Here is a 12,384-nt window from a genome sequence, read left to right on the forward strand (position 1 = left end):
GATGCATGCAGTGCCTAAATTGTCTATTATTTGTCACAGTTCTGTATCTGTATGCCCAAGAGCTAGTTGAAGTAAACACTGAACTTTTTTTTTTTAAGATTTTATTTTATTTATTTATTTTTTTACTTTACAATATTGTATTGGTTTTGCTATACATCAACATGAATCCGCCAAGGGTGTACACGTGCTCCCCATCCTGAACCCACTCCCTGCTCCCTCCCTGTACCATCCCTCTGGGTCATCCCAGTGCACCAGCCCCAAGCATCCTGTATCCTGCATTGAGCCTGGACTGGCGATTCATTTCTTATACAATATTATACATATTTCAATGCCATTCTCCCAAATCATCCCACCCTCGCCCTCTCCCACAGAGTCCAAAAGACTGTTCTATACATCTGTGTCTCTTTTGCTGTCTCGCATACAGGGTTATCATTACCATCTTTCTAAATTCCATACATGTGAGTTACTATACCGTATTGGTGTTTTTCTTTCTGGCTTACTTCACTCTGTATAATAGGCTCCAGTTTCATCCACCTCATTAGAACTCATTCAAATATATTCTTTTTAATGGCTGAGTAATACTCCATTGTGTATATGTACCACGGCTTTCTTATCCATTCGTCTGCTGATGGACATCCAGGTTGCTTCCATGTCCTGGCTATTATAAACAAACACTGAACTTTTGAAGTAGTTGTATGTTGGCCACAAGGATGACAGTTCATTATTATCAGAGTGGCGATCACTTTCACTTCAGCACCCTTAAAATTAATTTGTATTCAGTTCCTGTTTTCTTAAACCAGTGTTCCTTTTTCTTTTTTTTTTTTAAGTTGACTAGCAATGTGTTAGCTTCAGATATACAGCCAAGTGATTCAGTTATATACATATCCTTTTTCAGATTATTTTCCATTATAGGTTATTATAAGATACTGAATCTAGTTTCTTTCTTATTCTATATAGTAGGTCCTTGTTGGTTATCTATTTCATACATAGTAACGTATATCTGTTAATCTCATCAGTTCAGTTCAGTTGCTCAGTAGTGTCTGACTATCTGCGACCCTATGGACTGCATCATGGCCAGGCTTCCCTGTCCATCACCAACTCCTGGAGCTTGCTCATACTCATGTTCATTGAGTCAATGATGCCATCCAACCATCTCATCCTCTGTTGTCCCCTTCTCCTCCCACCTTGAATCTTTCCCAGCATCAGGGGCTTTTCAAATGAGTCAGTTCTTCACATCATGTGGCCAAAGTATTGGAGTTTCAGCTTCAACATCAGTCCTTCCAATGAATATTCAGGATGCATTTCCTTTAAGAGGACTGGTTGGATCTCCTTGCAGTCCAAGGGACTCTCAAGAGTCTTCTCCAACACCACAGTTCAAAAATATCAATTCTTTGGCACTCAGCTTTCTTTATAGTCCAACTCTCACATCCATACATGACTACTGGAAACACCATAGCTTTGACTAGACAGACCTTTGTTGGCAAAGTAATGTCTCTGCTTTTTAATATGCTGTCTAGGTTTGGTCATAGCTTTTCTTCCAGGGAGCAAGCGTCTTTTAATTTCATGGCTGCAGTTACCATCTGCATGATTTTGGAGCCCAAAAAAATAGTCAGCCACTGTTTCCGTTGTTTCTGCATCTACTTGCCATGAAGTAATGGGACCAGATGCCATGATCTTAGTTTTCTGAATGTTGAGTTTTTAAGCCAACTTTTTCACTCTTCTCTTTCACTTTCCTCTAGAGGCTCTTTAGTTCTTCTTCAATTTTTGCCATAAGGGTGGTATCATTTTCATATCTGAGGTTATTGATATTTCTCCCGGCAATCTTAATTCCAGCTTGTGCTTCCTCCAGCCCAGTGTTTCTCGTGATGTACTCTGCATATAAGTTAAATAAGTAGGGTGACAGTATACATTCTTAACATACTCCTTTCCCGATTTGGAACCAGTCTGTTGTTCCATGTCCAGTTCTAACTGTTGCTTCTTGAAAGTGAAGTTGCTCAGTTGTGTCTGATTCTTTGCAACCCCATGGATTATAGCCTACCAGGCTTCTCCGTCTGTGGGATTTCCCAGGCAAGAGTACTGGAGTTGGTTGCCATTTCCTTCTCCAGGGGATCTTCCCGACCCAGGGATTGAACCCGGGTCTCCCACATTGCAGGCAGATGCTTTACCCTCTGAGCCACTGCATACAGATTTCTCAGGAGGCAGGTCAGGTGGTCTGGTATTCCCATCTCTTTCAGAATTTTCCAGTTTGTTGTAGTCCACGCAGTCAAAGGCTTTGGCATAATCAATAAAGCAGAAATAGATGTTTTTCTGGAACTCTTGCTTTTTTGATGATTGAACGGATGTTGGTAGTTTGATCTCTGATTCCTCTGCCTTTTCTAAACCCAGCTTGAACATCTGGAAGTTCACAGTTCACGTACTGTTGAAGCCTGGTTTGGAGAATTTTGAGCATTACTTTGCTAGTGTATGAGATGAGTGCAATTGTGTGGTAGTTTGAACATTCTTTGGCATTGCCTTTCTTTGGGATTGGAATGAAAACCGACCTTTTCCAGTCCTGTGGCCACTGCTGAGCTTTCCAAATTTGCTGGTGTACTGAGTGCAGCACTTTTACAGCATCATCTTTTAGGATTTGAAATAGTTCAACTGGAATTCCATCACCTCCACTAGCTTTGTTCTTAGTGATGCTTTCTAAGGTTCACTTGACTTTGTGTTCCAGGATGTCTGGATCTAGTCCAATAATCACACCATCATGGTTATCTGGGTCATGAAGATCTTTTTTGTGTGGTTCTCCTGTGTATTCTTGCCACCTCTTCTCAATATCTTTTGCTTCTGTTAGGTCCATACCATTTCTGTTCTTTATTGTGCCCATTTTTGCATGAAATGTTCCCTTGGTATCTCTAATTTTCTTAAAGCGATATCTAGTCTTTAGAGGTTAATCTCATACCTCTAATTTATTCCTCCCCACTTCCTCTTCAGTAACCATAAGTTTTTTATGTCTGTGAGTCTTGCTTCTTTTTTGTAAATAAGCTCATTTGTGTCATGATTTAGACTCCACATATAAATGGTATCATATAATACTTGTCTTTCTCTGTCTGACTCACTTTACCTAGTAGGATAATCTCTAGGTTCATCCATGTTGCTGCAGATTGAAATATTCCACTGTTTTTGATGACTGAGTATATCCCACTGTATATATAACCTACATCTTGTTTATCCATGCATCTTTCGGTGGACATTTAGGTTGCTTCCACGTTTGGGCTTTTGTAAATAGTGCTGCTGTGAACATTGTTGTGCACGTTTCTTTTCAAATTAGAGTTTTCATCTTTTCTGGGTATATGGCCAGGAGTGGGATTGCTGGATCACATGGTAGCTCCACGTGTAGTTTTCTAAGAACCGCCATACTGGCTGCACCAGCGTACATTGCCACCGTCAGTGTAGAAGAGCTACCTTTTCTCCATACGCTCTCCAGCCTTTGTTATTTGGAGGCTTTTTGATGATGGCCATTCTGTGAGGTGATAACCTCATTGTAGTTTTGATTTGCATTTGTCTAATAATTAGCAGTGTTGCACGTCTTTTTAATGTGCTTCTTGGCCATCTGTTTGTCTTTGAAGAAAGGTCTGTTTAGGTTTTCTGCCCAGTTTTTGATGGGGTTGTTTATTTTTTTGTTATTGAGTACTATGAACTGTTTGCATATTTTGGATTTAAGCCCTCATCAATCTCATAATTTGTAAATATTTTCTTCCAGTCTTCTCATTTCATTTATGATTTACTTTGCTGTGCAAATGCTGATAAGTTTGTTTAGGTTCCATTTATTTTTGCTTTTATTTCTTTTGCTTTGGAAGACTGACCTAAGAAAATATTGCTGTGATAATGTCAGAGAATGTTTACTTAACATTCTCTTCTAGTTTGATGGTGTCACATCTTACATTTAGGTCTTTAAGCCATTTTGAGTTTATTTTTGTGTATAGCATAAGGGAATGTTCTAACTTGACTGATTAACAAGTAGCTGTCTAGCTTTCTCAACACAACTTACCAAAGAGACTGTCTTTTTCCATTATATAATCTTGCCTTTGTAGATTAATTGACTGTAGGTGTTTGTGTTTTTTTCTGGCTTCTATTTTGTTTCATTGATCTGTATGTTCGTTTTTGTGCCGTTATCATGCTGTTTTTACTACAATAGCTCTGTAGTGTTGTTGAAAGTCTGGGAGGGGTGTGCCTCCAGCTTTGTTCTTTTTCCTCAGGATTGCTTTGGCAATTCTGGGTCTTTTATGGTTCCATATAAATTTTAGTATTATTTCTTCTAATTCTTTAAAAAATACCATGGGTAATTTGATAGGAATTGTATTAAATCCATAGGTAACTTTGAGTAGTATGGCCATTCTAACAATATTCTTCCAAACCAAGAACATGGGATATCTTTCCATTTCTTTGAATCATCTTCAGTTTCCGTTATCAATTTTTTATAGTCCTCAGCATATAGATCTTTCACCTCCTTGGTAGGTTTATTTATTGGTTGTGGTTTTTTAAATTTTTTTGGACACAATCTCAAGTGTGATTGTTTTTTGCTTTTCCTGATATTATTAAAGAAATGTGACAGATTTCTATATACTAGACTTGTATCCTGCTACCTTGCTGAACTCATTTATTCTAATATATTTTTTTATGGAGTCCTTAGGGTTTTCAATATAGAATATCATGTCATTTGCCTATAATGACAGTTTTACCTCTCCCTTCCAGTATGGATACTACCCTTTATTTCTTTTTTTTGTCTAATTGCTGTGGCTGAGACTTCTAATACTATATTGATTAGAAGTGGTGAGAGTGAACATTCTTCTCTTGTTCCAGAATTGAGCAGGAAGGTTTTTGGCTTTTCACCATTGAGTATTACATTCACTGTGGGTTTGTTATAAATGGCTTTTATTATGTTGAGATATACTCCCTCTGTACTCACTTTGGTGAGAGTTTTTATAATGAAGGGATGTTGATTTTACCAGATGCTTTTTCTGAATCTACTGAGATAATCATGTGGTTTTTGTCTTTTATTTTTTTGGGGTGGTATGTCACATTGATTTGCATATATTGAACCATCCTTGTGACCCTGAAATAAATCCTACTTGATCATGTGTTTTTATGTGTTATTGGCTTCAGTTTGCTAATATTTTGTTGAGGATTTTTGTGTCTATATTCATCAAAGATACCAGCCTATAATTTTCTTAAGACAGATTCTATTTCACTTCTAATGATCAGTCTGTTGAAGTTACCTGTTTCTTCTTGATTCAGATGTGGTAGGCTGTATGTCTCTAGAAATTTTTCCATTTCTTCTAGGTTGTCCATTTTGTTGCCATATAACTGTAGTATTATAATTTTTTAAAAAATTTCTCTAGTACTGTTTGTTATTTCTTTTTCATTTTTTATTTTGTTTATTTGAGTCCTTTTCCTTCTTGATGAGACAGGCTACAGGTTTGTTGATTTTGTTTATCCCTTCCAAAAAACCATCTCCTGCTTTTATTGCCTTTTTCTATTATTTTTTTAAATCTATTTAATCTGTGTCTTCTCTCTGATATTTATTTCCTTCCTTCTGTTGACTTCAGGATTCGTTTGTTCTTTTTCTAATTCTTTTAGGTGGTAGGTTCCATTGTTTGAGATTTTTCTTGTTTTTTTGAGGAAGGCCTATATCACTATGAACTTCTGTCTTAAGACTGCTTTTGCTGCATCCTGTAGACTTTTGTATGGTAGTTTTACATTATCACTTGCTTTGGTATTCTTTTTTCTTCTTTGATTTCCTCATTGACCCATTGGTGTTTTAGTACCACGTTGTTTGATTTCCACATAGTTGTTTTTCATTTTTCTTTCTGTGGTTGATCTCTAGTTTCATGCCATTGTGGTCAGAAAAGATACTTGAAATTATTTCTATCCTTTTATATTTACTGTGGCTTGGTTGTGTGTTCTAGTATGTGTTTTATTCTAGAGAATGTTCTTTGTTTGCCTAAAGCTATATTAGTTGATTCCTTCATAGTATAATACTGTGATGGCTTCTTGCCAGAATTGACCCGACAATTGAATCTTACTGGCCACTTTGCCTTTTTTTTTTTAATTAACACATTAGTGTCTGGGGGATTTTTGCAGAAATTTAGTGCCTGTGGCCTGCAATTAGTTATGTAACTGAATATTGAATTGTCTCTGGTCAATAAGCTATTAAAAATGGACTACAGGGGTCCACATAGAGAATTTTGCTATATGGAAATCCAGAGGGTGGGATAATGAGGGAATAGTGATTTTTCAGTGTTTTATACTTGAAATTTAGGAGCCAGGATAATAAAAATTGAGGGATCTTATCAACCCTGTAAATGCTTTTGTCTTGTTACTATATATGAAATCAGAACTTCAGATTGTCTTTCTAGTTCTTTTTCAGATCGAACTCCCGTTTTTCTCTTCAGGTGCAGAGAATGTAGAACGAGTGCTGGTTACTGTTATTCAAGGAGCAGTCGAATATCCAGATCCCATTGCTCAGAAAACATGTTTTATTATCCTTTCCAAGTTGGTAGAACTCTGGGGTAAGATAATTCTTTTTAAAAAAATCTTGGGGCTTCCCCTGGTGTCTCAGTAGTAAAAGAATGTGCCTGCCAGTGCAGGAGACACAGGTTTGATCCCTGATCCAGGAAGATCCCACATGCCTTGGAGCAACTAAGCCTGTGCATCACAACTATTGAGCCTGTGCTCAAGAGCCCAGGAGCTGCAGCTGCTGAAGCCTGTGTGCCCTAGAGCCTGTACCTCAACAGAGAAAAGCCCACGCAGCAATGAAGACCCAGCACAGTCAAAGATAAATATAATTAAAAAAAAAAATTCTTCATTCCCCAACCTGTTTCCTAAGACAAGAGAGATGAAATGAGATCCTAGTCCTAACACAGACAGGCGCTGGGAGTTGATTTTCACTGGTGATAAATTAAATGACTTCATTATTATACAAGATAAAAATTTGAATTTTCTTAACAGGAGGTAAAGATGGACCAGTGGGATTTGCTGATTTTGTTTATAAGCACATTGTCCCCGCATGTTTCCTAGCACCTTTAAAACAAACCTTTGATCTGGCAGATGCTCAAACAGTATTGGTAAGCACCTAGGAATCTCTTTAGACCTTCTTAGATCTCATGTATTCTAACTCACAATTTCTTCCTTAATGCCAGGCTGATTATATTAGATTTCAGTGACTTTAAAAAATAATAATAATTTCAAATTAGAATATTCATTAAAAAATTTTTTTAAAACATTGATGATACCTTTTGGACCTTTTGTGAATTCTTACTAAATCTTGATATTAAAGTTGACTGTATAAAATGTAGCTCCTCCAGTTTTAACAACCAGGACTTTTTCTAGGACTGTGAAAGGGTACATGATGCAAGCATTCTTTAAAGCTTGGTTGGGTTACTAGTTTCTACCACTTCTTTCATCCTAAAACTTGTGCTTAATGTTGTTGTTTTTTTTTTTCTTAATCATTAAGAGAGTAACTGTCTCTTCCTCATTTAATAGTTTCCCCAAATCTCATCTTTAGAATGCTTAATGTCAAGCAGTTGCCCTTTACTCATTTCCCTAGGACCAAGTAAAAGCTTGATTTCTTAATTATAATGCACTACATTAAGACAGTATTTTTGTATTTTTCTGTCTAACTCATTTGTTTCTTTTGCTTGTCTGTTACCATTCCTTTCTCCATCTTTTCTTTAGCAGTAAATGTTAGTGAACAGTGGCAAGGGAAAGAAATGTAGGTTCAGTATTTAAGAATTGACTATATTAAATTTCTTAAACTTGCTTTTCATAGGCTTTATCTGAGTGTGCAGTGACACTGAAAACAATTCATCTCAAACGGGTAAGCTTTGTACTTCTTGCTCCCTTACTTTCAGCTTGCATGTTTATTTTTTATAGTTTTAATTGAGTATGTCTTGTTCTTGAAAACTATCTTTTATGAAAATTGATTAACTTCGCTTTCGACTATCTTGGATGTGAGGGTGGGGTCAAACAAAAGTAGTAGCATCCTTTATTGTCTTTCACATTTGGGATAACCAGAAAGTTAAAATGTATATTTGTTTGGTTTGACAAACAATAAGAAAAATCTTAAACAGAATTTCACAATCCCAGGTTTCACTATCTGGTAGGTTCCTCACAGATTTGTCCAACTTCTTAGTGTTACCGATTGGTTAGAGCACTTCACTACTTCAGAAGTTTGTAGTCCCCTTGTTAACCTAACAATTTGTATAAATCATAAGTGATTCTGGGCTGAATCTAGTTGGTGTGTTGTTTGCTTTATATAGTGTTTTTAACTAGGGAACTAATTGCCAGCATTTGAAAATCAGGTCCTTTTTTTTTTAAAACAAAGATTTCTGTCTCCGACTTCTCAAAGCCAGGATGCCAGCACATGACTAGCAGTCCTGCATAGCTGAAGTCATCTAGTGAGCAGCAGCTTCCCTCAACCACCCAAAATAAACACATGAGGTTTTGTTCAGAGTCTCCGTACATCCCACTCCCTTGTCTGAACTTGAATTTTTGATTCCAAGAGAGACTTGAAGAGTTTTCAATCCAGCATTTTCTCTACACATATTACGTGCTAGGGAGGAAGGGCTCTGTGTTTGGGGCAGCAAGGATCCTGTATAAACATGAATAAAAAGTGCCCCAATATTTGTGGAGCTTAGAATCGGGCTTCCCTGGTAGCTCAGCTGGTAAAGAATCCACCTGCAATGTGGGAGACCTGGGTTGGGAAGATCCCCTGGAGAAGGGAACAGCTACTCACTCCAGTATTCTGGCCTGGAGAATTCCATGGGCTATCCATGAGGTCGCAAAGAGTCGGACACGACTAAGCAACTTTCACTTAGAATCGGGGAGACCAATACTTAAAAACTCAATTGGATGTGTTAAGTAAGTACTTTAATAGAGGTACAGTAAATTAATCCATTTGTATTAAATGGAACATAGTGGGACTAAAGATGAATGAGCAGATCTGCCCAGGCAGTATATAAGTCAGTACTGAAAAGAGGAAGTATTTTTCGGTTTTTTTATAGACTATGAAATAACTGTGGATTCATTAGACTGACCAGGAGGAGCTGGCACTCTGGGCAAAGATACTGTGACAGGTGTAGGAAGACAGATCAGGTGTTCAGTGTAGACTTAGTGAAAAATAATGTTATACTGTTTAACTAAAGTATAGGGGTTCAGTTCAGTTCAGTTGCTCAGTCGTGTTCGACTCTTTGCGACCCTATGAATCGCAGCACGCCAGGCCTCCCTGTCCATCACCAACTCCCAGAGTTCACTCAGACTCACGTCCATCGAGTCAGTGATGCCATCCAGCCATCTCATCCTCTGTCGTCCCCTTCTCCTCCTGCCCCCAATCCCTCCCAGCATCAGAGTCTTTTCCAGTGAGTCAACTCTTCGCCTGAGGTGGCCAAAGTACTGGAGTTTCAGCTTTAGCATCATTCCTTCCAAAGAAATCCCAGGGCTGATCTCCTTTAGAATGGACTGGTTGGATCTCCTTGCAGTCCAAGGGACTCTCCAACACCACAGTTCAAAGCATCAATTCTTCAGCACTCAGCTTTCTTCACAGTCCAACTCGCACATTCATACATGACCACTGGAAAAACCATAGCCTTGACTAGACGGACCTTTGTTGGCAAAGTATAGGGGTAGAATAGCTAAAAACCAAATTGGGACTAGGTATGTGTTACATGTGAAAAGTTGGGAAGTTAATAGGCAGTGATTGTAATTTAGAATAGCTAGGTAGAAAAAATGTACACAGAACACTTAGAAATGTGGGTCAAAAGAAGTTAGAACTAAATACTAGTTTTGGAGTTCTCAGGATGTAGTTTAAGATGGAGTAGTAGAAATGAATGAGACCTTAGACCAGGACAGAAAGAACTTTGGCTAAAGCAAGAGTCAGCAGAAAGCTAGAAGTAGGGCCAAAGGTATGAAAGTTAGGGGACTAGAGTCATGAAAGAGAAGACTGGTTAACATTTTGGATGCTAGAGAGTCAAGGAGAACGAGGAATAACAAACAGGAAGAATGATATTTACAATTTGGAAGTGTTTATCTTGTCCTCAGAGTTGTTATTTAAACACACACAGAATTGAATCAAGTGGAACATTATATTTATATGAAATTAAAAGGCGCTTAGTCCTTGGAAGGAAAGTTATGACCAACCTAGAAGCATATTCAAAAGCAGAGACATTACTTTGCCAACAAAGGTTTGTCTAGTCAAGGCTATGGTTTTTCCAGTGGTCATGTATGGATGTGAGAGTTGGACTGTGAAGAAGGCTGAGAGCCGAAGAATTGATGCTTTTGAACTGTGGTGTTGGAGAAGGTGTTGGAGAGTCCCTTGGACTGCAAGGAGATCCAACCAGTCCATTCTAAAGGAGATCAGCCCTGGGATTTCTTTGGAAGGAATGATGCTAAAGCTGAAACTCCAGTACTTTGGCCACCTCAGGCGAAGAGTTGACTCACTGGAAAAGACTCTGATGCTGGGAGGGATTGGGGGCAGGAGGAGAAGGGGACGACAGAGGATGAGATGGCTGGATGGCATCACTGGCTCGATGGATGTGAGTCTGGGTGAACTTCGGGAGTTGGTGATGGACAGGGAGGCCTGGCGTGCTGTGATTCATGGGGTCGCAAAGAGTCGGACACAACTGAGTGACTGATCTGATCTGATCTGAACATTATATTTGAAAATTATTTACTTCATTTTTCTATTTTCTCATTTATTTACCTGACTGATATCCTCTAGAGGTCAAAGTTTATGTTTCTTCGTTAAAAAAAAAAACAAAACTATACTCCATTTTTAAGTGATAACAGTGGATTTATATGCAGTGATGAGCAGTGAATGGGCATTTAGTACCGGAGAGTAGTAGAATAAAGAAGTGAGAAGGAAAGTAGAAGTGATATGAGAAACTTGCACAAACAGTCCAGTATTATCTCCTCTCAGGAACAAGTTTCCTTAGAAGGATCATTAAATTGTGACCTGGATTGATCGGGCTAGTGGGTCAGGAGTCAAGGTGGATAAGGAAACATAAAGAAAGCCTTTGATTCAGGAGCAATAATGTTAACAGGAAATCCAGATATTAATGCAGGGAGAAGTACATTGAAGAGAGTTGGATTGCTTTTGTTTTGATAGCATCCTTTCAGTTGCACTAGGTTGGAGTAATCAACATATTAAAACATTTAAGTTAGATTCATGTTTGAAGATGAAATTAGTAGAGATTTTGTTTGTTTGTTTTCTGAGTATTGAATTTATTGTATTTGGTTGAGGCCACTGTCTCAGCAACAGAGTGCTGTAAGATAGCCGTTCTCAAACTGTGTCCTAAGTTCTTTGTAAGTGTTGAGAAGGGGCAGAGATTAGGGGTAAGTCTGTGGAACTCTTCTCCCCTCCCTCTGCCAAGTTTACCCTTAAAAAGCCAGATAACTTTCCGAAAGTTTTAGCATCTAGAAGTACTAGCAGTTGGCAACGAAGGACAATGGTTTAAGATACCAAATGACGTGCTCTTTATTTAGTATTTAGTACAGACTTAATTAACAGCAAACTGGACAAATCACCTTATCTTCCTGTGTCTTAGTTTCCTCACCTGGCTACTAAATTCCTGTTTCCTAGTTTATTGAACAGAAGGAGGAGGTGTGCTTTTATTGCTATTATCTCCTATGTAGCATTTTGTTATTTCCTGCTTGTATTTTCATTTCTAAAGATGTTAATTTTCCTGGCACTACCCGCAGGCTTCCCCCAGCATGCCTGTAGTCCACTCTGGTAGATTGGGAGCACCTCTCTTTGCTTTCTTTTTCAGTCCTGTGAGTCAGACTCTGGTTTTGTGATCTCTTGCATTTAGAAGAATATTTGTTTAGTCTCTAGCACTGCATAATACTGCGTAATGTTAATGTGTCCTGAGTGCTAAGTGTTATTCTAGCAGCTTTACGTTTGTTAACTCATCCAACCCTCACAATAACTCCATTTTTTCAGAAACTGAGGCTCAGGGAGATTAAGTAACCTACCCAAGTTACTAGAAGTTAGCTAGAGCCAGGCTTCAAAGCAGTCTGGCTTTAGAATCTGTGTTCTTAATCACAATACCATATTGTATTTAGAGTATTCATATATTGTTCCAATTTAATTTTCAGGGCCCAGAATGTGTTCAGTACCTTCAACAGGAATACCTGCCTTCCTTGCAAGTAGCTCCAGAGATAATTCAGGTAAGAGCTGTCATAGCAGATTTTCCTCTTAATCTTAATTAAAGAAGTTGTTGTTTAGTCCCTAAGTCATGTCCGATTGTTTGTGATCCCGTGGATTGAAGCCCACAAGGCTCCTCTCTCCATGGGATTTCCTAGGCAAGAATACTGGAGTGGGTTGCCATTTCCTTCTCCAAGGGATCT

General features: G+C 38.3%; 1 protein-coding gene across 2 annotated transcripts in view; it reads left to right on the top strand.

Annotated features, from left to right (window-relative positions):
- The window catches only part of XPOT (exportin for tRNA), a 57,021-nt gene that overhangs the window by 39,978 nt on the left and 4,659 nt on the right, over positions 1 to 12,384 (top strand). For both annotated transcript variants that reach the window (XM_006073571.4, XM_006073570.4), the window contains exons 20-23: positions 6,435 to 6,551; positions 6,991 to 7,106; positions 7,811 to 7,858; positions 12,133 to 12,204. In XM_006073571.4, coding sequence (XP_006073633.1) covers positions 6,435 to 6,551; positions 6,991 to 7,106; positions 7,811 to 7,858; positions 12,133 to 12,204 — 353 coding nt within the window. The remainder of the gene's footprint in view (positions 1 to 6,434; positions 6,552 to 6,990; positions 7,107 to 7,810; positions 7,859 to 12,132; positions 12,205 to 12,384) is intronic.

The sequence above is a fragment of the Bubalus bubalis genome, chromosome 4, assembly GCF_019923935.1.
Source record: "Bubalus bubalis isolate 160015118507 breed Murrah chromosome 4, NDDB_SH_1, whole genome shotgun sequence".
Lineage (NCBI taxonomy): Eukaryota > Metazoa > Chordata > Mammalia > Artiodactyla > Bovidae > Bubalus > Bubalus bubalis.